Below are 22,033 nucleotides of genomic sequence, written 5' to 3'. Positions count from 1 at the left end.
AATATTATTTTTTCCTTTATCCATTAGGTCCTTAGTATTCATTTTTTACAAAAAAGTGTGGTGATTTCATTTTTAGAAAATTTACTATTTATTATTTAAAACTCCACACAATTGATGTTTTAAACTTTATTTCACTTTTATCTTTTTTACCTACTATGCATTAAGTATTTCCTCTGGCAATATTGCATGCAAGTTGAATTGGTCAAACATTTATCCGTCAATATAAAATTTTTTAAGAGAATTCTATTCATTCAATAAAGGTTAATACTCTAGATCTAGTTACTTGTAGACTATTTTTATCCAATAAATCAGTTTTTAAACGAATATAATTTTGTTATTTTTGTTTATTTATACAACAAAATAATTTCCCGCCAAAGATCCGTTACTAATACTTCTGATATTGAATGTCAAATTAAAACCGTAAATACGGAGAAAAAAAATAATACAGGTACATTGCCTACTTGAAACCAATTAGGAGAGAAAATAAAAAATGTCCAACAAAGGTTATAGTGACCTTGTAAAGGAGAGTAAATTGTTTGAAAAGTACTATAAAGAGCAAAATATAGTTCCAGTAGAAGAATGGGAACTTTTTATGGAATACCTCAAGCAAGATTTACCGTCCACTTTCAGGGTAGTCGGTGTTAGTCCATATTCATCATCAATAAAGGAATTTGCAAAAGAAACTGAGTCTGTTACAGTTTATTTGAATGAAAATAGTGAAGAAATGGACAATTTAATTAAAGAAATTAAATGGTATCCGAAAGGATTAGCTTTTCAGATAACAAAATCAAGAGACAAGCTGAGAAGATCATCTGGTGTTTCAAAAGAGTTTCATTCGAAGCTTGTTATGATGAGTGATGGGGGAAGCATTATGAGACAAGAGGCTGTGAGTATGCTACCTGTTTTATTTTTGGATGTTAAACCAAATCATTATGTATTGGACTTGTGTTCTGCTCCAGGCAGCAAGACTTCTCAAATTATTGAGATTCTTCAATCAGAACAGGCTGTTACAGGAGAGTACCCTAAAGGATTTGTTATTGCTAATGATTTAGATACAAGAAGAGCTCATATGTTAATTCATCATACAAGACATTTAAACTCTCCCTCACTAATTGTAACAACTCACTCTGCGGATCATTTTCCAGATATTTACTTGAGCAATCCCAGCTCTGAGTCACTAAAGGAGAAATTTTATTTTGACAGAATATTATGTGATGTACCGTGCAGTAGTGATGGCACATTGAGAAAAAATCCAAATTTGTTTGCAAAATGGTCCATAAGTTTTTCTCTAGGTCTACACAGGCTCCAGAGAAACATTCTTTTGAGGGCATTATCTATTCTTAAGCCTAAAGAAGGCTTGCTAGTATATAGTACATGCTCATTTAATCCATTAGAGAATGAAGCAGTTGTTTCCTCGGTAATTAGTTCTTTAGCAAATAGAGGGATACAGGTAGAAATTGTTGATCCTTTGACTATTTCTGAAATATCGAAGGATGTTATTTCAAAAACCAAATTTGGAAGAGGGATCAGCACATGGAGAGTCCCAATTCCGAGAAAACAACTGAAAAAAAATAAGAATAAGAAAAATAAATGCGAAGAAACAAATGTTGAATTGCTGCCTCAAGAACCTAAAGAGTTCTTCGATAACTACGAAGAAGTTCCATTCCAATCAAGGGAATCCATTTTCCCATCAATGTTTCCACCTGAAGATCCAAAAATAAAGGAAAGCCTATCCAAGTGTATCCGTATTTCTCCTCACCAAGAAAACACTGGAGGATTTTTTGTTAGTGTTTTAAGGATAGCCAGCTCTGAAAAGGAGGATAATAAGGCGGATAACTTCCAGCTAGAAATTCAAGATGATTATTTAACTTTAGCTGATAATCCTAACAAAAAAAATATTATCAAAATGCTTTTTAACCCATATGGAATTTCCAATTTTAACGAAGAAAAGATATTGAATACTTTAATTTATAGAAATCCAAAAGGAGATTTCAATAGGGCTTGTAACAATAAAAAAAGCTTAGAAGAGCTTAACAAAAAGGAAAAGGAAAATAAGGAAGGTAGTACAGACAAAATTGAAGATGATTTTGATAGTATTAATAACACAACTGATGATCTTTCTAATCAGGAATTGGAGGATTCTAAGTTCCCTAGAAAAATGTGGCAAGTATCTGAGAGCGTTTCTAAGTTCTTGTTCTCAGCTAAGTCTAAAAATCCTTTGAGAGTGATTCATGCAGGGTTTCCTGGTGTTGAGCTATCTAGATATAGAAAAGGTCCAATATCAATTGAAGATAATCAGGTTATAGACGTAAACTTTCCACCGATTTACAGATTCAATTGTGGATTCAATAGTTACTTACATTATAGTCATGGCCTCTCTCTTGACGATACTCCAAGATGTAGAGAGTTTTCTATTAAATATATCTTAAAACTACTTCAGACAATAGAAAAGCCAACAGAAAATACTGAAGAAGTTAAAGAATTCCATCCTTACAGAATCCCCAGACATCATCTTAAAGAAGAAGAATATCCTGAATTTAAAGGAATTTTTGATCTTCCAGGATCAATAATTATTAAGCTTGATTTGGGAAAATTTGGCGGTAATAAGCCTATTTTTTTGCCGGCTCATGTAGGCCGTCATCATATCGAACTTTTGTTGGATAAATTCTTAAGATTTTGTGTTAAATTTCACATTGAATGGCTATATAAACATCAGAATCACTAATAAAGATGTTGCTTTTTTCTATATATAAAGTTAAATATCAAAATCACTATTGTGTGATTTCATTTTTATATTTAATTAATTTCTCGCTTCAATTATTAGAGTTTAAGTTGCAATTTTCTAATCTCGTGTTATAATGATTATTGTTTTGTAGAAATTAATCTTAAATAGACCTTTAAATAAATTAAACTTTATTTTGAAAATTGCAACCATATTTTTCTATTAATGCATTAATTTGGTCAATACAAGGCCTAGATGCGGATGAAAGTTTTCTGAGAGCTGTTATACCAGAGTCAATATCTAGATAGCCTAGAGAGAGAATTAAATTAGTTTTTGAAGGGACGAGTTTAAATGCCATTATTGCTATTCCAACCTTTACATATCCATGATAAGGTCTTAAAGATTTATTGTAAGCATCTCTTGCAGAGCAATGAAGATCTTCTCCTGTCGTTGATATTAGGTTTTCTATAAAATATTGAATAAAGTTTGTAGTTCTAACAGTCCATAAAAATTTAATTATTGCACTACTCGGATTGGATCTAATTTTGTCCAGAGTATGAATCTTTATTTGAGAGTTTAAAAACTCCTCAACTGACTTTGCATCGGATGATTCTCTTTTCCAAGCCTCCATTGCTTGGGAAGAGTTGTTTTTTATATCATTTCTAAGCAAATTACAAACAAAGTTTTCACCCAAGGCAAATTGATAAAAATCCGAATATAAAACTGCAGCTTTACAAAATTGTTCAAAAAGCGGAACTGGTGGGTTATTCACCTTTTCAGAGTAAATCACAGAATTTCTAAATGCAGTGGTTATGCACTCTAAATTTGGATAACTTTTTAAATGAGAATCTTTAGTATGAAAAATTCGTTTACTATTTTGCACAAGTTCTCTCTGACTATTACAAATCTCTAGTCCATTCATCTTTCATACAAAAGTAAATTATACGATCTTACCTTGATTTTTTCTTTTGTAGCAACAGCTCTTAATCCAATGGAGTGAGCTTTAAAGTGATGCGACGACCTACTTGTCTTACCTTGACCATCACAAAAAAAATCTTTGGGCGCCAAACAAGATTCAATTCAATACTTGATACATGCAAAATTTATGTAAAAAATAGAAAACATTAGATGAAATCCTAAGGAGTGTAAAGTTTAAACTAAAATAACACATTTTAATACAGTAATTACCACATTGTTTCATATTCTGCTACTATTACTCTCCTAGCAGACAGTAAACAGTTTGGCTAAAGTATCAGAGTTAACATGTTTGGCCGCTCCTGGACCAGCCTTTTGAAGCGCCATTAACACGCTTTCAATAGCATTTTCTGGTTGAACCTTCTGAGCCTTAGAACTTTCCTTTTCCGATTGTTCTGTCTTTCTTTTCTTAGGCTGACCAGCGCTGGTATTATCTTTGGCTGTATTATTCGAAAGTCCAAAAATTTCACTTTGTTGAAAATTATTCGAATTCATTGGCTCCTTGTTTATCTTTCTAAGCCACGATGGAGGAAGCGTATCCTTTGTAATTTCATCCCAAAGGAGCCTCTTTGCTTCTCTTTCATCCTCGTCAAGTAGTAAATCATTAATTTCTGAATCACTAATGTCGCTCAGATCGTCAGAACTTGAGATATCATCACGGTCTTCAAGCCCTGAACTGCCAATTGTAGTGGAGAGATCCGAATTCGCAATATTTAATTTGTTTCCACTAACAGGTTCAATTAGGTTGTCAATGCTAGTTTCTTCCTGAATACTTTTTTTTGCTGTTTGCTTGTCTTCAGTTTCAACTTGGGGATCTCCAAAATCTTTAAACAAGAAGTGTAGAGGATCCATTACTAGGTCTTCTGCTGAAGTTAAATCTGCACATGTCGAAGTTCCTGATTGAGAATTCTCTGAGGTGCATTTAGCCTTATCAAATGCATTAATTAGTTTGGAAGCAATAGTTGTGATATCCTGTGATGTAGGTTCATCATTACAAAGTTTATCTTGATTTATATCTAATTCTATTCCTCCTAAAAATTTAGGGAAACTAAGGCTCCTCTTATGCCCCTCAAAATCATCAGCTTCAACATCAATGGTTTCAGACTCTTCTTCCTCTTCATCGCCTTGCTCTTCTTCCTGAGCATCTTCTGGATAATCCTTTCTTCTATCTTCATCATTACCTAATGGTTCATTTTCCTTGTCATAATTCGATTCCAAACTTATATTAGGATTTATTCCCTCAATGGCCAATTTATCTTCACCATTAGAAATTGCCAAAGCTTTATTTGCTTCATCCTTTAGGCGGTTCTTCTCAAAACAGGGTGGTCCTCTAACAATTGGAAGAGAGAGCAGATCTGTATTTTCAAATTCATCTGCTGTCAACTGAGCTGTAGAGGTATGTTTAAACTCTGCAAGTCTCTTCAATAAAGTGGGTGAAGAAATCCTTACAATCTGAGCAATTTCTGAAGAACTAACAGGAATTCCGTGATATCTTGCAGAAATAAGTAAAGCTGCTCCACATAACCCAGTTGGTCTTCTTCCAGTAGTAATCCAATTTCTTGTTAGAGCTTGAACAATTCTGACACCCGTGGCTGCAACAGCATGAGTTTTTTCGCCTAACTTCATTTGAGCTGCAAATCTCTCCATAAACATTGAGGGATCAATGTTTGGAACATGTAATCTAAGTAGACGCAAAAGTTTCATAAAAACTTGTCCTAAAACTTTTACTGGAGTCTGAAGAACGTCACTAAAATCAATAAGCATATGAGGCGTCTTCTCTCTCCTACATATCGCATACAAGCAAGCAGATGCAACGTGCATATTGTTCCTACCTATTGTAAAACTTCTTTGAACTGCCATCAGAAATACTCTTTGAGCAGATTCTATATGACTACTAGAAAGACGTAGTTGATCAGCAATTCTCTGTAAATTATGATAACCTCTCTGTAGAACGTGCTCCCTGCTTTCTCTATTTCCATATACCATTGCAAATCCTCTAACACCCGATGAAGGCACAAAATGTCCCACCATTTGCATCGATCCATTGGAACATTCACTAAACTGAAGACCTTCAACCATGGTATTCTCCTCCAAAACAGTGCCACAGTTCGTACATATTGTCTCTCCTCTTCCTTCGTGTACTTCAATACTAGCGCTAGAACATTGAGGGCAAATTCTAGGACCCATTTTCTCTCATACTCTACCTCCACAACAAACTACTTTAATTCAATTAATCAATTGTTCAGATATTATCACCATTTACGCTCTATTATGAGCACAAACTAATCTTTCTATTTCAATTTTTTTTTAATGTTAATTTTTGAAATAACTCTTTACTCATGAAATCCTATATATCAATAAATCATTCTCTCTAAAAAAAATTTGCCATTACCGCGCGCGCTGTCCATTTGAGTTACCCCCTAAATTATTACATTATAAATAATGAGTACAAGGACACGCTGCAAGGAAACTGTGAATGATTGTATAAGCAAAATGGTGGATAATATGAATCGAATCATTGAGCAGAGTCAGATTTCAACATTGGAGGGTACTGCTTACGATTCGTATTTATCTTCATTTTCCATGAAAATCCAAATTCATAAAATTGTAAGTCGCTCATAGTGACTGGCTAGTCACATTATTGAAATTTTTTCTTTAGCTGGAGGAAGAACATTAATTGAAAAGTTGATAAATCTTCTATCTGCGCTATTATTACAAGACATCAACTTACTCATTGATTTTTTTTTATTCCCACTTTTAGATCCAATGCTGCCAAAAAGTACAACAAGTTGCTGCTGAAATTACCTTAAGTGACCTATTAAATGACCCAAAGCATAAATTTAGTCAGGTTCAGCTATATAAAGAAGATTATCTATCCAAAATGTCAAAAATAGATAACTTCCAAATATAAAAGTCTAGCTAGATTTCTTTGAATATTGAATAATTGATTAAATTGATCATTTTTTTCCTTTTAGCTTTAAAGCTGTCGATAAATATCTACTAAGTATTTGTAATAGAAAATTCCCAAACATCCGTTTTTTGTTGAAAGAGTAAATATATAAATTCTTTGAACTATGTTTGAGTTCTAATCAACTTATTACCAATTACAAATTAACCAGTTTATATAAATTCTTGTTTTTTTACCAACATATACTTTAAAGATGTGGTTTCAAGTTATCCTACACTTATATTGAGGATATTGAGCTGATCTTTATTATACATACAAAAATAAAGATATTTGGTATAATTTAGGACAAAAAATACATTTGTGTGTTTGAAGTTTAATTTTAGATAATTTAAAAGGTATTTCTATAATGATAATCATCACAATATTCAATGTCTTCATCTTCCGTGAAAAGATCATCATTAATATTGGCGTCTTTTTCGTCTCCATCCAATCCAAATTCAATATCAGAATCAGAGTTAAAATCTGAATTTGAATGAATGTAAAATCCACCATTACATGGGGAAGAATACTGATAATACTTTTCTTTATCTGCCAGTACTTCTGTCATAAATTTCTCAAAAACTTCATATGGATCAAAATTTAAATTCTGATTCATTTCAGAGCTGTTTTTTTTGATGAGCTCATCAATGCTAGAATCATATTTGCGTCTCAATTCGTCATTCGAGAGTATTTGGTATGCATTTGAGATATTTTTAAACATTGTACCCTTTAGTTCTGTATCCGATCTATTTCCATCGGGATACCATTCCAATGCAAGCCTCATATACGCCCTACATATATCCTCTTTAGAGCAATCTTTCTTTAATTCCAATGTATCATAATGTGTTTTGATCTTTTCAATATATGTGCTTCCTGGCATTTCACAAAGTTTCTTTGAATTTTTATTCTATTTTATTATAAAATCCAGGCGCCCAAATTTTCAAGATGCAACCCCAAAAAAAAAAAAATGTTAAATAAAAGAGCGAATGATGAAATAAAATTAAAAATAAATATTTAAAACTGAAGGATTATGAGATTATATATGAATTAAAAACAATAACTATATTAATTTTAAGGTGTAAGATCCTAAAAATCCTCCTTCCCTATAAATTGTGCCAAACTAAAGCAAAGTGCTTGTTTCCCCGGAAAATGTTAAACCTACGACTAGTGATTAATCTTTATCCCCACAAATTAATTCTTTTGCCTCATTAACCTTGGAGGCAACATAGTTAGAGCCTCCATTATCTGGGTGGTTCCTTAGCATTAGCTGTCTGTGGGCTTCTCTAACTCTCGCTTTCGATGCAATCGGAGGTACATTCAATATCTTGTAAGCTTCCCTAATACTCATTGGGTTCTCAAATCCCTTGAGTTTTAAAGGAAACTTCCCCGTTGATCCCGCTAAAGGCCTGATCATATTCCGAGAAAAGAATCCAGCTCTCCTAGCTAATATAGGCGTTCCTCTTGCAATTACAAGACTAGCTCCTGCAGTTATCATTAAAAATGGCCACATCATTTTTCTTTACTTTCATAATCACATTTTATTTGGTACACCTCTGAGAATCGCAAGGCTATTTAATAAATGATAAATTTCGGCGCCAAACTCTAAAATTTAAAAAAAAATTAATTTAAAATAATGCTTGAAAATAATTAACAACAAAATAAGAAGAAACTGATCAATTCTTAATAGTAGCAACCTTTGCAGCTCTGAGGACTCTATCATGGATCTTGTACCCAGGTAAGAGTTCCTCGCAAACTTGGCCTTTTGGCTTAGATGTATCCTTAACTTCAAATACAGCTTCATGTTCTTTTGGATTAAATTGTTTTCCTAAAGATTGGAATCTCTTAATACCGTGTGCTTCAAAAACCTTTTCTAATGACGAATATGTCATGCTAATTCCATTATATAAACTTTTGATTGAATTTTTATCTACATTTTCAATATCTACTGACAATAAGGCTCTGGAAAGGCTATCAGAGACATCCAAAAGACTTTTAGCAAAGCCTGAAATTGAGTATTCTCTTGCTGCTTCTAAGTCTTTCCTATGCCTTTGTCTTAAATTCTCATTTTCTGCTAGTGAACGTAACAGTTTCTCCTTAAATTCTTCTATTTTATGAATGTAACCACTTGCATCCTTTTCAAGGGTCTTAATTCTTTCCTGCAGAACTCCAATCTTCGCAACCTCTGCCTCCAAAATTGCTCTTTCCTCTTCTTCGCAAACTGATGTCGGCTTTGACTTGCTTGATATAGCCCTTGTACCCAAATTTTTCAACAGATTTTTTCCAACAAAAAATAGTTGACCCTTAGAGAAATTACTCACCAAACCCACCCTTACTGATCCAGCTCCCAAATTCCTTGCTAGGGTGAGAAAAGGCAGCATTTTATCTGCTACTTTTGCTTGGTTATTAAAGGCTTAGTAATAGTACATAATATTACCGCTCAATCTGTCCATACACAGTTGGCGCCATAAATTATCAACGAAAATACCATGAACTTGACTTATAGTTGATTCTTGTCTATACAAATACCCTAGTTATTTTATTATTGAAATCGCAAAAATGTACATTGCCAATTTATTATCACTCATGGAGCTACTCTTATTTTATTAATTTTATGTTTTGATACAATAAATATTATAGTTAAATAGATTCTTAGCTAAAATTAGTCAGTAGTTCAAGGATAGTAAAAATTAGAATACATATTAATCAGCATTACGGTAAAAAAAAGAATTCAGAATGCAAATAGTTTAAATAGTTATTCACCCCTAAAGTTCATGCCAAAAAAGCAGATTTTGCAATTTTTAATGGCAATTGAAAAAATAGTGCATTTTAATAATTTATAGCGGGAAATCCATGTAGTTATCAGATTCAATAATAATGTCTCCCGGGGATAGTAACAGTACAAGTTATTTTGACAAAAAGAAAAATTTAGAAAAGTTTTATTAGGTCTCATTATTTCATAATGGGAAAATCGAAGAATTCAAAAATAATTAGTGAAGCAGAGCCTTTAGTTATGGCTAAAAATAAAAGCAGTGGCTTTAATGCCTATTTTTTAGTTTCCTTAGCATTTCTTCAAATGCTTGTCAGTTCAGGTATTATTCTTGGTTGGCAGTCTTTAGCTAACATTATCAAGGATACTGGAACTTATAGGTTTCTCTGTGAAGATCCATCCCTTCCTTGTGTAGAAGAAGAAGTATATTTGGCAAATTTAATGTCTATCTCTCAGTCGGTTCAAATGTTCTCTGTCTTATTCTTAAGTATTTTGATGGACGTTATTGGGCCAAAATTTATGGCAGTTTGCCAATTTATTACCGCATTAGGTACATTTATGATTGCTGTTGGTAATCCAAGAGGAAGTATTGATTACATTTGGTATGGCGCAATTCTACAAAATTTATGCGGTTGTATTTACATCCCATCGTTCATTCATTTATCAAATCTTTTCCCCAAGGGTAGGGCAGTTATTGCATCTACATTTTCAACACTTTATGGCTTTTCATCTCTTACTTTCCTTGTTGTACAGTTAATTCATTCTCATTTTCAAACTACATTAAAAGTATCACTTCTTCCCCTTGCTTTTATTCAGGGATTTTTTGTTTTGTTCAGTTTATTACTCCCAAACAAAATTATTCATTTGGGAGATAGCTGTGGTTTCTCACTAAAAAAATGTGGTTTCTATTCTATTAAAGGTAATACAAATGAAGGTAACTCAGAAAATCAGGTAAATGTTCGTTCCGACAGAGAAAATAACTCTGGATTTGTTCAGTCTAAAATCAAACCTCTATTTAGGTCCATCTTTTCCAAGATATTTGTGGTTCAATTCCTCTTGGAAGTACTTGTTGTTGTTTCAGTCAACTTTTATGTATCAACCCTATCACTACAAATAGAAGAACTTAGTGGTTTAAGCTCAATTGAAGAGAGAAAGAAAATTGGTTATTACTGGTCGACTATTTTCACAACTGTTTCACCATTTGGTTCTATCGTTGGGGTATTGGAGGGTTATTTAGTTGATAAATATGGATTATGGAAATCTGCCCTTGTTCCAACTATACTTTTGGTTGTTTGCGCAATATTTAAATTGGTTCCAAATGTTTCATTCCAATTACTTACCTTTATTGCATATACAACAAGTCAAGAGGCTGTGTTTAGTTCTGCATATTCTCTATTTACTTTGGCAATACCTACAGATGTTATTTGTACTTTTGCTGGGGTAAATCTATTACTACAGTCATTCCCTGTAGGATATCTTCCTCAATATTTGATTTCATTATTTAGTCAAAATGGATGGACATTCCAGGAAATTAACTTTATGTTAATTCCACCTACTATAATTGTAGGAGTTATATATGTCAAATTCTTATATACTCTTGAGAAAAAGTCAAAACTTCAGAGTATTAACGAATAAATTTACTTGTATAGTATGTATTTGAATTGTAATAGTAATTATTCCTTAAATTCGTTTATTCTTTTTAACTAAAGTTCAAATATCTATTGTTTAGTCGCGATTTAATGCTTTAAATCCACACCATCTATTACTCAAAAATCACTAGTGTTCAACGACAAACCCACGAACCAGCACAAAAAAAGCAAATTAAAGTTAGTTATGAAACAAGGACTAACATACTAGAGCCGGGTTTCAAACAACCAAAGCACACTCTATCTTCTTCGCAAACTAACCCGAGCATTACAATCTATTCTAAAGCAGCAGTGACCTTCATCATGACCACGAAATGTAATAGAGATTTTGTGAATTCTGATACATCAGAGAGAGATTCAGCAACATTCTTAACATGAGTATTTTCTGGATGTCTGGCGATATAGCCTTTCAAGAATGCTGCATTCTGGTCTAATTGGACTCCTGAGAGAATTGCAGCTCCACTTCCGTACTTACATGCAACAATAATGGCCTTAGCATCAGCATTGCTTCTGAACTCGATCAAAGTCTCAGAGTTATCACGTGGAGTAGCACTTGCGAGGATTTTGCAGTTCTTCTTTGACTCAGCATCAACAAAGTAGAAACCCTTGTGAACAAACAAGTTGTTGTAAGTAACCATTTTAGTTCTACTGTCTACATGGGCTGTAATAGCTCTGCATTCAGTTTCCATTGGACCACTCTTTGTGATTGGACCAGCACATACTCCATCATAAATGAATGGAAAGTTGGAAGTCTTAACACCTTCGTAGTCGAATTCCTTACATAATGTTGAGGATGAATCCAACTGAGAGAAGAAGAAAGCACCCTTGTGTACAAATCCTGAAATGATAGCCACACCTTCCTTAGCAACTGATTCTAATCCAGTGTACATTTCAGATGGGGCAACAAATAATTGAATACCATGTGAAGTTGGCAATGCCTTAAGATCCTCCAATGTCAAATCAACAATTTCAACTTGTTGTAATCCTTTTTCTATTGCCATCTTTGTTCTTGCAACTGAATCAAGTGTGAATCCTTCTACGAATAGACCAACTTTTGTAAATAATTCAGTTTTAGATTGTCTTAAGGACTTTTGTTCCATAGAGAGAACTGATGTAGAGGCACAGAGCAAAGCTGCAATAACGGATATCAAAGTAACGCAAAATCTCATTATGACTCAATTCCTTAAATACCAATTAAAGCAAAATTCTATTGATTAAGAATTTAATTCTGCAAAATGAATAAAGTAAATTGTTTAAAAAACATTACTCCCCCAATTATATTCAATATACAATAAAAATATTAAATTTCCCCATATTGTTATTTAGTGTCTCCTTATATTCTTTAAAAATATATTATAAGTAACGTATAGCAAGTCTTGTCTAGCCACATTTAATTATTTTGTTTTTGGTAAATTCAACAAATGGTAACGGCAGTATTGTCTAAATATAATTGATTAAAGAATTGAACAAAAACAAAAAAAAGAATAAGGAATAATTAAAGACAAGTGCGTTCATACCATCGCCGGTATAAGTTTAAATTATTTTGATTTCAATTAAATTTGAATATGGGGTTAAGCTGGTCTTGAACGAATCTTTAATATTGGGTATCGCTTTATTAAAAATACTAATATAATATACTTTATTTCTAGGTATGTCTAACCGCTTTGTTTCCATTTCCACGATTATTATTATTATTATTGTATTGGGTTTATGAATTCCTATTCAATTGAATAACTCGGGAATACTTAGTGATTTTTTTCTTATTAACTTTATAGCAATTTAACTAAATAAATAGAAGTAATATCCTGAAGCCATAAATCATTTTAACGGTACTTCTATGAAAGGTGGAATGGGGAAAAGTAAGGGATGTTAATTTCGGGAAATATTTAGAAATATTGAATATAGAAGATAGAACGATTAAAAGTTAGTGGTTGTTTAGGGGTATGAAAAATAGATGTTTGTTTCCTTTGATAATAACATTTAGCTTAGAAACGGGTGATTTTCCCTCTGTGAGAAATTAAATGAAAAACATAACGTATAAATAACTTACTGAGTAAATACAATAGCCGGATTAATATCTAATATAATCACGAAATTATATATTCACTTTTTAACTCTGCCTGAAATATCAACAAAAACAGCCTCGGATGAAAGAAGAACATCCTGATTCATGTTAAAGATCTCAGAAATAAGAGTACATCTGTCAGACTGAATCATCGATTCATTATTTTCTTGTTCAGAATCCTTAACTCTTGAAATAATAACTATTGTCTGGCCAGGGAGAATTGGCTTCTTATAAGCCAAATTAAGCGTTTTAGTTACAGGGAATTTATATAGCTGAGCAGCAAGGATTCCAAGGCAATTATCGACTAGTGTAGCAGAAAACCCACCGTGAACTACATTAGAGTGGCTTTCAATATTCTTTCCAAGCTCAATAACAGAGATAATGGATGGGAGTTTCTCAGCCTGTTTACTTAAATAAATCTTTGTGGAAATAATACAAGAGTTTTTGTTAAAAGTATTTATCAATTTATTTTCATCATTTACTAGAGACAAAATATTCTTAGTAATATCCAAAATACCTTTTTCATTTAAGATTTTGTCCAACCAAGTGTCAGACTCAACCTGTTTAGGACTTAAAGAGTCAATATCAATCGAGTCTGTGGATGTAGAAACAGTACTTGGGATACTTTGATGATGAAGTTTGTGTTCTGTTGCTTGTTTTTCCATATCTTATTTCAAAAATGATGCAAACACACTTTTTGTTATCAACTAGTACTACTTATCTGAGATCAGAATAAAGCTGCCTTTTGACAGAGTGTTTTATATAGAGATTACACCTTAAATAATTACACAAAATTATCTATTTAAGGTAATTAATAAATCTCTATCTCCCCACCCAAATCACATCAAATGCAAATAGTATACAAGTTTGAGACACCGTCTAATAGAGGGGCATTAAACATGACTTATTATGATTGTAAAAAAAAAAATTCTACTACGCATTTTGAAAAAAAATAGAAAAATTCGAAGAACCTATTTGGGAGTATTTGAACTTCAATAAGTTTCTACTCTAAAAATGATCACTTTTTGATTTCTCTATTAAATGTATATTTTTAATTTGTATTAAATCATTTAATTCCGCATAAAGTACTACCGATACTGAATCTAAAATGTTACCGCCAATCCATACAAATGCATTTGGCGGGTTGGCATAATTTTGTTTTTTCAAAAGTAACTTTAGATAAATGCGGTGGTAGTTTTACGAGATTTTAATTGGCGCGTGACTGTTGATATTTTCATAAGATCTTAGAGTGAAAAGAAAAGTAGATGTGAGGTTTGGTTATATGGGTCCAACCAAATCAGAAGATAATGAGGTGGAGATCCTAAAGGAAAGGATCAATTCTCTAGATTTGGAGGATTTGAATCCAAGGGAGAAATACTCGAGAGTAGTACAAAGAAGATTTGAAAGATCGATGAGGGAATTGGTAGAAAGGGAAAAGCAGGGTCATCCTTTTGTTAAGTGCAGGCTATGTTTTTTGGTTAAGAAAGACCATTGTATATGTATGGATCTTTCAAGGCTTGCAGGGAAGATTAGAGAAGCTCAAGTCTATCCAGAAATAAGGTTTATTATTTTTATGAATGATCGTGAGTACTTCAGGTCATCAAATACAGGAAAGCTTGTGAATCAATTAATTCCTGGATCGGAAATTTTGATTCACGGAATTCCAGGTAGTTGTGAAAGGTTGGAGAAGATACTTTTACAAGATTTACAAAGTTATAATGAGACAGTAATACTATATCCCAGCAAAGATTCAAAAAGCATTTGTGAGTATTTTTTGGATTTAAAAGCAAACAAGTATCTAGAAATTTCAGATAAAAAATCTGAGAATACGTTGTCTTCTATGGAATTTTATAAAAAACTTAAACTTAAGGTAATACTAATCGATGGTACTTGGTCTCAAGCAAAAAGTATTAACAAGTCTTTGCCTAAGGAGATTAAAAGAATTGTAATAAGTAGTAAATTAATTTCTGATTTTGGCCCACTCAGAAAACAGAATAAAGCTGGAAATATATCCACAGTAGAAGCTGCATCTCTATTAATTAAGGATATTAGAGAAACTCTCTCAAGAGAAATAGGGGATGATATACCAGCCAACAATATATCCCATCTTAATTTACAATCTGACCTTCTTGAAGAATCCTTGAAATTATTGATCAAACATGTTATTGCTCAATGTAAGAGAGAATATCTAAGAGAGATTCTCGAAAGTAGAAACGAGAGAAAATTTAGTAAGTACAAATATGAAACTTTGTAGATTTTTCTGCACTGAAATTGTCTTTAGCAAGAACTATTCTTTGTAGAACTTTATAATATATATAAATATATATATACATTTTGAGCATTAATTTCAAATTCTTTATTTCGTATTCATAATTACCCCTTTTTTAAGATTATTGCGTAGATGTAAAATCTTAATCAGTCAACTCTTTCAATTCCAGATTCAATTAATGGGTCAGGAGCGCTTCCTTCTCTTATAATTCTCCCTTCCCTTTCGACTTGAATCATAAAACAATACTCAGGCTCATCCACAATCTTCTCTTCAATTCGACGAATGTTCTCCTCGTTCAGAATTAATTCATGAGACTCATTAGACCTTCCAGAAATAGAATTTGGAGTAAGTTGGTGAATATTTTCACTCTTGAAGGCTGCTCTCGATGGAACTTTATTAAGGCCAGTCATAGTTTGTTGTGGATTCAAAAGAAAAGTTTTAAGTTTTCTAGCAGTTGCAAGATTATGAGGTTTTCTATAGCCATTAGCCAGAGCTGCTAAGGAAAATACATTTCTTACAAGGGTTGGAAGTGGAGGCATATCTTCTGGGTTACTTAAAAGTTCACACTTTGTGAAGCTATCAAATCCATCCTTCCCTGTATAAAGGAATTCCTTGGTTACAAGAGTATAAACTCTATCAAGTTCTAATGGTTTAAATTCCATTGGATTATCCAAATCCTGAATATAAACTGAACCAGGTACAATTCTTTGTCCAGGAGGGAGGTCACCATTAAATCTGAATTTAAGCCCTGAAACCTGAGAAAACCTTCCATCTTTATTTGGCCACTGGCTGACACTATTTTCCAATATGTCCAAAAGTAAATTACCAGGAACTCCAAGTTTAACCAGATTATCTACAAAAGGCAACATCATCAGAATATCTTGATTTCTAACTGGACCAATATTAAATACACAATCTGATCTGATTGTCCCTGAGTTTATCAAAGCTATTTCAGTCTTAGCTGCTGATCTCATAATATCAGTAAGCCAGTTACCTGCATTAGTTTCAGAAGTTCTAATAACTGAAAATCTAGTTTCCAATCTAACAGCACACTCACCAATAATCTTATCCATTTGTGTTGCAAGATCACGAAGATATTTATTGACCATCTTTGTTACATGCCTATTTGGGCCAAATGTACTGATATCAATATAGCTCCAAGTCATTATAGATCCTCCTGAGAATCTTCTAAGGTAAATATCGCCTCCATCTTTGTTATTAGGAATTAGTCTCTCTTCATAAATATTTTTTGGTTGATCTAGGCTAAATGAAGAGTATCTACACGATTCCAAGTGTAGCTTGGAATCCGAATTTGGACATACTAGACAATGTTTTCCAGGTTTAATTACAATCATTGTTAAATCACGAAAATCTGTTCCACTTTTTGCCACTACAGAGTTACCTATTTCCTTCACTCCATAGTACTCATGATCATGACCACCTAAAATTAAATCGATATCATCAGCTCCTTTTGCAAGTAGTTCATCATTTGGTGCTCTCATATGAGTTAAAGCAATAATTAGTTCCGCATCTTTTTCTCTTAAAATTTTGGAAATTCTGTTTGCCTCCTCAACAAAATCCTTATAAATGACATCCTCTTCAGAAATCGTTGGAAGAGTTTTAAGCCAATCCTTTTCTACCAAACCCATGATTCCAATTCTCCTTCCTTGCCATTCAAAAAGCCTATATGTTCTTGCATTTGCTAATGGTTCTCCAGTATAAGCATCATAAACATTGGAAAGAATCCATTGAAAATTACAGGATCCTGCTAAATACTCAAGATGATCTACTCCAAAATCAAAATCATGATTTCCAAAGCAAGCTGTATGCACTCTCATCATGTTTAAAAATGGAACCATATGTCTACCTTTTGTTGTTACTGACATAATTGATGGATTAAAAACATCACCAGAAAATAGCAAAAGAGGATTTAGTGAACGAAAACTTTTTAATGCTTCCACAAACCTAGCAACTCCTCCTGTACTATTCACATCTTCTTCAATATTATAAACATCATTAAAATGTAGTATACAAATATCATCCTCCGGTCCAAATGGAGAATCATAATCATAGAAAGTTTCCCCTGTTAAACCTATTGAAATACATCTTTGCATATTCTGGATTGGAGTTCCCTTTCCCACAATATTACTAAAATTTGTATACATTTTTTCTAAGTTTTTCCTGTTTTCTTCATGTGCTATCTTATTGCTAAACCTTTCATTTGGAGCTGATTCTGATTCTGTGTTTGAAAGTGGTGAAAGAGGATCTTGATCTGCCATATTTACTACTAATTATACAACAATATTCATTCAATTTTTAATTAGTTTTTAATACAGATCACTAAATTACCCAAATTAATATCTTTTAATATTGCAAATTTTCAGTAATATTTTGTGGACTTGGCGCCAAAGATATCTGAAAAATAAGTATTATAAAGGTTAAGTTAAAGTAAAAATAAATCGGATTTAAGTAAGTAACGAGAAATAGAATTTTGTACCACTGAAAATGTTAATCATGATCCTCTTTTAATTAAAACTTTACTTTATTTCAAAAAAGTGGATCTGTAAATGTTTAGGCTTTGCATGAACCCTTACCCCACCCCTCATTCCACTTTCCTGACAAGCCTATTCGGACGTAAAGGAAGTCGATCTAAATAATCTAAAGAATTAAATAGGAAATTTGATTAAAATGTTTTTGTTGACAAGAAATGAATTGATTAAAAAAACAATGAAAATGAAATGAAATAATTTCTTTTTTCATCTAAAAAAAAAGTATTACAAAAAAGATCAATATAATCCTAAGTAAAGATCAAACAAACTTGTTCTTGATAATCTCTCTATTTCACTCTTTGTAAGCCCCTTTTTATTAAGGAGAGAGAGACAAAATGGCCTCAACTACATCATTATTATTAGATTTAAGTGCCTTAATAGCCTTTGCTCTCGAGCATCCCGTCTGATTAATTACCAAATCAATATTGGCAGAATCTACTCCAGTTTCATCAACATCTTCTTCATCAGCAGCATCGTCTTTACTACTGGAAGTGGCAGGATTATTTTTTGATGCGTCATCATCTTGGGTCTTCATAGCAGCAAGCTTTTGCTCTAATTGTGAAGTAGCATTTGCCAAGGCAGCAGCTTGGGATGCTGTGTTACGATCCTCTAATTTTGCATCTCCAAATACAATGTAACTTTTTGTTCCTGGGACACAGTATACCTCAGGATTAACAATTTGAAAAGAGAGACCTCTAGCTCCTCTCACAACAACCTTCTCAAAGTCTGGCAATGGTTTAAGTCCCAACTTTTGAACCAACTTTCTATTTTTCTTTTCACCCTTGTTATGTCTTGGACGAACACCCTCGGTCTTTCCTGAGTTTAAGTCTTCATCTTCTGATGACTCTCCACTGCTAATTTGGTCATCATGTATCTCCACAATCTTTGGTTCCTGTTCTCCTACCATTTTTTGCTTATATATATATTTTATTATTTCTGCCACTTTATGACTTTTATTTGTTTATTCAATTTTTTTTTTTTTCTAATTTCCCCGTTCTCGTGTCTTTATTGTTCCGACTTGACTCATTGTTGACTAATTTTTTTTTTTAATTAAATATTTATTTGATTTTATTTATTTTCAACTTGTATTGACTTTAGCTTTCATTTTATATTGTATTTAAATATCAATTTACATTTCCCCCCTTTTACTTTATAACCTTAAACATTTTACCGCCTATTTTCCTGATCACCGGTACCCCCAAAACGATCAAGCGGTACTGGCGCCAAAATATAATTTACATAAGGGATAAAAAAAATTGTAATTTTCGTCGAGATCTTTTGGAAATTGTGTAAAAGAGACAAAAAGGGACCCCCCTGCAGTTATATGAAAATATAAGGAATCAATAAGGTATTTGTTGCTATTATAGGTTGCGATTGCACATAAACATACTTAGTGCAAATTACGTCAAAGAGAAGTAACAAAGAGAAGAAGTAGGGGTCAAAGTATTCCATAAGTGAAATACTACAAGGCATGTAGAATTGCTTTAGATTAAAAGAATTGAACATTATTTTTAGATATAAATCTATAAGTGGAAGTTTTGACATTAATAAATAATACTTTGAGAGCAGCAATAATTATTTGAATGTAGGCTTGGGTATTTCTTCCTAGAACAATATATCGCTCAGTTTTAGCAAATAATAAGTTCCAGTCATCCTTAAATATCTTTTCTATAATAATCATTTCTAAGGTTGAAGAGTTAGGGAGACAAGTTGGAGGGAATTCAGATTTTGAGCAATTTGTATAGTATGCTTATTAACTAATTACCTAGTCTTCTGCTCAACATTGTAAAAGATCATTCAAATATATAATAATTAAGTTTTTTTTATCTATTGGAGCCATGGATAGCAATAAAGAAGAGGCCGATAGATGTGTAATGTTAGCTAAGAAAGCTATTCATGGAGGGGACCTAGATAAGGCTAAAAGGTTATTGGAAAAGGCTAATAGAATGTATCCTAGCCAAACAGTAACAGAGATGCTCAGTAATCTAAAATCTTGTGGTTCAAGCACTCCAGAAGCACACCATAATCATCACCAGACTCATCATACCCATCACCATAGTCATAAAGCATCATCTCCAAAAAATATGCATAACCACTCATCTAAAGGAAAGAAGCGAAATGAGGACGATGATTCTCGTAATTCACATTCAGCAAGATCAAATTTTAGCTCAGGTTCTGCATCAGAGAGTTCAGAAAGTATGTGTAAACGTATCTTAAAAGCAAAAAACTTTTATGACACTTTAGGAGTACCAAAAGATGCAGATGATGCTGCAATTAAGAAGGCATATAAGAAATTGGCACTACAACTCCATCCTGATAAATGTAAGGCTCCAAGTGCAGAAGAAGCATTCAAAAGAATTGCTCTAGCATTCCAGACTTTGTCTGACGCAGAGAAACGTAAGAACTATGATACTTTTGGAGAAGATGGACCGCCAATGCATTCAGCTTCTGGTGATGTTAGGTATTATCAATATCACCAAGGTGATGGGTTCCTAACACCTGAAGATTTATTTAGGATGTTTTTTGGAGGTATGCCTGCAGAAGTATCATTTAATAGACAAAGATTTCCAAATAGAAGTGGACACTCAAGATCTCACAATAGAACTTATACAACAAATATGAATTCAGGAGGAGCAACATCTGATGGATTACATACAGGACCAATATGGCAAAAAATAGCAGGTATTATTCAAATACTTCCAGTTTTATTAATGCTATTTTTGGCCATTATGGGTAACTTTATGCCAACTTTGTTTCCTGAAGATAAGCCAATTTACAGCTTTAATAGGACTAGAGAATACAGCAAACAAAGATGGACAGGAATACACAATGTTGGATTTTACACAAATCCCAAGGCCAACTTTGATTCAAAGTTTCCACCAAACTCTTCGAAACTGCATGAGCTGGAAGTTAAGATAGAGATTATTCATTTTACTAGAGAATGTAGTGTAGAAGAAAGAACTATATTGCAGGATATTGCCTATGCAAAGTACTATCAAAGTAAAAGCAAATTAAAAGAGATCCAAAATAGAAGTAAACCTAATTGTGATAAACTTAAATGGCTTAGAGACAAGTATCCAAGCATTTATAGACAAACTATGAGAAATTAAGGAGGTACCGTAATCAATATTTTACGTGATTATTATATCAATTACAATTTACTTATGATTAACCCAATTTTTATAATTATTCATTACCTCAATCTCCTAATTGATTATGATGATTATATCATTATTAATAGTAGAAGTAATAATAATACTGATTGGCTCTAGTGGTTCTTATAATTATATTTACCGTTAATTTTCCATGAATACCTTTAAATTCTTTCAAAATTGATGGGATTATATTATTAAGCTGGGTTATAAATGCTATAAAGTCTTGAGTTCTAAGAAAATTTGAGTTAAGTTGGACTTAGGTAGTTTTTCCTGTATTATTCCCAATATTATTCCCTTGATCAATAAAGTTATTAAGACTTTCCCAGGAGGAAGAGGGAGGCGAAGAAATATGATTCGAGAGCCTATCTTGACCTTGTATGATCATATTCGAATTTTCTGTAGTCTGATCATAACTCATATTTTCTGTATATCCAATACCAGAAAGCTGAAGAAGCACCCTTCTAGCATTCTCAACTCTCTCAAGATGATCCATATCATAAATTTCAGTCTGTCTTTTATATCTAAATATCCAAGCAAGCCAAATTCCAATGATAATAATGAATATAGTAGAGACGATTACAATACAAGCAATCAAAGTTTTAATTGAGAAGATGTGAGTCATAGTTACCTCTATACCTCTTTTAATATTACTGAAATCTGTTAAGGTACCTTTAACACATATTAAAGGTTCAGATTCCCAAGTTCCATCATTACAACTTATTAAGTAATATCCTCTTCTAATAGCCTCATCGAGCGTTGTAATACCTTTATAACTTTTGGAAATGTGTAATTCATCCTGTTGTATAATTGAATTACTATTTTTATTAGTTTTTAATTGATCTTTTTTATCTTGAGATAATTTTGAATGGCTTGGAACAGCAGTTTTACCAGATTTTGGAGATAGATAGTGATCATCACTACAAAATACTTTTCTTTGA

General features: G+C 32.6%; 14 protein-coding genes across 14 annotated transcripts; 4 read left to right on the top strand and 10 right to left on the bottom strand.

Moving 5' to 3' along the window:
• The first annotated feature begins 490 nt into the window (after nucleotides 1-490).
• Nucleotides 491-2,725, top strand: Chro.50016 (FLJ20303 protein). Its single annotated transcript, XM_662740.1, has 1 exon — nucleotides 491-2,725. One exon carries the CDS (start codon nucleotides 491-493, stop codon nucleotides 2,723-2,725), a length of 2,235 nt encoding a protein of 744 aa, XP_667832.1.
• Nucleotides 2,726-2,906: 181 nt separating this feature from the next.
• Nucleotides 2,907-3,644, bottom strand: Chro.50017 (glycolipid transfer protein). Its single annotated transcript, XM_662739.1, has 1 exon — nucleotides 2,907-3,644. One exon carries the CDS (start codon nucleotides 3,642-3,644, stop codon nucleotides 2,907-2,909), a length of 738 nt encoding a protein of 245 aa, XP_667831.1.
• Nucleotides 3,645-3,943: 299 nt separating this feature from the next.
• Chro.50018 (transcription factor IIIb subunit) lies at nucleotides 3,944-5,884 on the bottom strand. The annotated part of the gene is made up of 1 exon (XM_662738.1): nucleotides 3,944-5,884. The coding sequence occupies one exon, from the start codon at nucleotides 5,882-5,884 to the stop codon at nucleotides 3,944-3,946; it is 1,941 nt and encodes a 646-aa protein (XP_667830.1).
• Nucleotides 5,885-6,993: 1,109 nt separating this feature from the next.
• Nucleotides 6,994-7,524, bottom strand: Chro.50019 (protein with DNAJ domain, dnj1/sis1 family). Its single annotated transcript, XM_662737.1, has 1 exon — nucleotides 6,994-7,524. One exon carries the CDS (start codon nucleotides 7,522-7,524, stop codon nucleotides 6,994-6,996), a length of 531 nt encoding a protein of 176 aa, XP_667829.1.
• A 291-nt stretch (nucleotides 7,525-7,815) lies between these two features.
• Nucleotides 7,816-8,157, bottom strand: Chro.50020 (chaperone). Its single annotated transcript, XM_662736.1, has 1 exon — nucleotides 7,816-8,157. The coding sequence occupies one exon, from the start codon at nucleotides 8,155-8,157 to the stop codon at nucleotides 7,816-7,818; it is 342 nt and encodes a 113-aa protein (XP_667828.1).
• A 160-nt stretch (nucleotides 8,158-8,317) lies between these two features.
• On the bottom strand, nucleotides 8,318-9,022 carry Chro.50021 (co-chaperone GrpE). Its single annotated transcript, XM_662735.1, has 1 exon — nucleotides 8,318-9,022. One exon carries the CDS (start codon nucleotides 9,020-9,022, stop codon nucleotides 8,318-8,320), a length of 705 nt encoding a protein of 234 aa, XP_667827.1.
• Nucleotides 9,023-9,603: 581 nt separating this feature from the next.
• On the top strand, nucleotides 9,604-11,046 carry Chro.50022 (hypothetical protein). Its single annotated transcript, XM_662734.1, has 1 exon — nucleotides 9,604-11,046. The coding sequence occupies one exon, from the start codon at nucleotides 9,604-9,606 to the stop codon at nucleotides 11,044-11,046; it is 1,443 nt and encodes a 480-aa protein (XP_667826.1).
• Nucleotides 11,047-11,332: 286 nt separating this feature from the next.
• On the bottom strand, nucleotides 11,333-12,226 carry Chro.50023 (hypothetical protein). The annotated part of the gene is made up of 1 exon (XM_662733.1): nucleotides 11,333-12,226. The coding sequence occupies one exon, from the start codon at nucleotides 12,224-12,226 to the stop codon at nucleotides 11,333-11,335; it is 894 nt and encodes a 297-aa protein (XP_667825.1).
• A 934-nt stretch (nucleotides 12,227-13,160) lies between these two features.
• Nucleotides 13,161-13,787, bottom strand: Chro.50024 (hypothetical protein). The annotated part of the gene is made up of 1 exon (XM_662732.1): nucleotides 13,161-13,787. The coding sequence occupies one exon, from the start codon at nucleotides 13,785-13,787 to the stop codon at nucleotides 13,161-13,163; it is 627 nt and encodes a 208-aa protein (XP_667824.1).
• A 617-nt stretch (nucleotides 13,788-14,404) lies between these two features.
• Chro.50025 (blr4459) lies at nucleotides 14,405-15,376 on the top strand. Its single annotated transcript, XM_662731.1, has 1 exon — nucleotides 14,405-15,376. The coding sequence occupies one exon, from the start codon at nucleotides 14,405-14,407 to the stop codon at nucleotides 15,374-15,376; it is 972 nt and encodes a 323-aa protein (XP_667823.1).
• Nucleotides 15,377-15,537: 161 nt separating this feature from the next.
• Nucleotides 15,538-17,670, bottom strand: Chro.50026 (RIKEN cDNA 4933425L06). Its single annotated transcript, XM_662730.1, has 1 exon — nucleotides 15,538-17,670. One exon carries the CDS (start codon nucleotides 17,668-17,670, stop codon nucleotides 15,538-15,540), a length of 2,133 nt encoding a protein of 710 aa, XP_667822.1.
• A 586-nt stretch (nucleotides 17,671-18,256) lies between these two features.
• On the bottom strand, nucleotides 18,257-18,847 carry Chro.50027 (hypothetical protein). Its single annotated transcript, XM_662729.1, has 1 exon — nucleotides 18,257-18,847. The coding sequence occupies one exon, from the start codon at nucleotides 18,845-18,847 to the stop codon at nucleotides 18,257-18,259; it is 591 nt and encodes a 196-aa protein (XP_667821.1).
• A 931-nt stretch (nucleotides 18,848-19,778) lies between these two features.
• Chro.50028 (CG3061-PA) lies at nucleotides 19,779-21,050 on the top strand. Its single annotated transcript, XM_662728.1, has 1 exon — nucleotides 19,779-21,050. The coding sequence occupies one exon, from the start codon at nucleotides 19,779-19,781 to the stop codon at nucleotides 21,048-21,050; it is 1,272 nt and encodes a 423-aa protein (XP_667820.1).
• Nucleotides 21,051-21,351: 301 nt separating this feature from the next.
• Nucleotides 21,352-21,717, bottom strand: Chro.50029 (TSP1 domain-containing protein TSP2 precursor). The annotated part of the gene is made up of 1 exon (XM_662727.1): nucleotides 21,352-21,717. The coding sequence occupies one exon, from the start codon at nucleotides 21,715-21,717 to the stop codon at nucleotides 21,352-21,354; it is 366 nt and encodes a 121-aa protein (XP_667819.1).
• Between the last annotated feature and the right edge of the window lie 316 nt (nucleotides 21,718-22,033).

Source organism: Cryptosporidium hominis (assembly GCF_000006425.1).
Source record: "Cryptosporidium hominis TU502 chromosome 5 CHRO015004, whole genome shotgun sequence".
NCBI lineage: Eukaryota > Apicomplexa > Conoidasida > Eucoccidiorida > Cryptosporidiidae > Cryptosporidium > Cryptosporidium hominis.
Note: the sequence above shows the minus strand (reverse complement) of the source record. Positions and strands in the feature narration are given on the sequence as shown.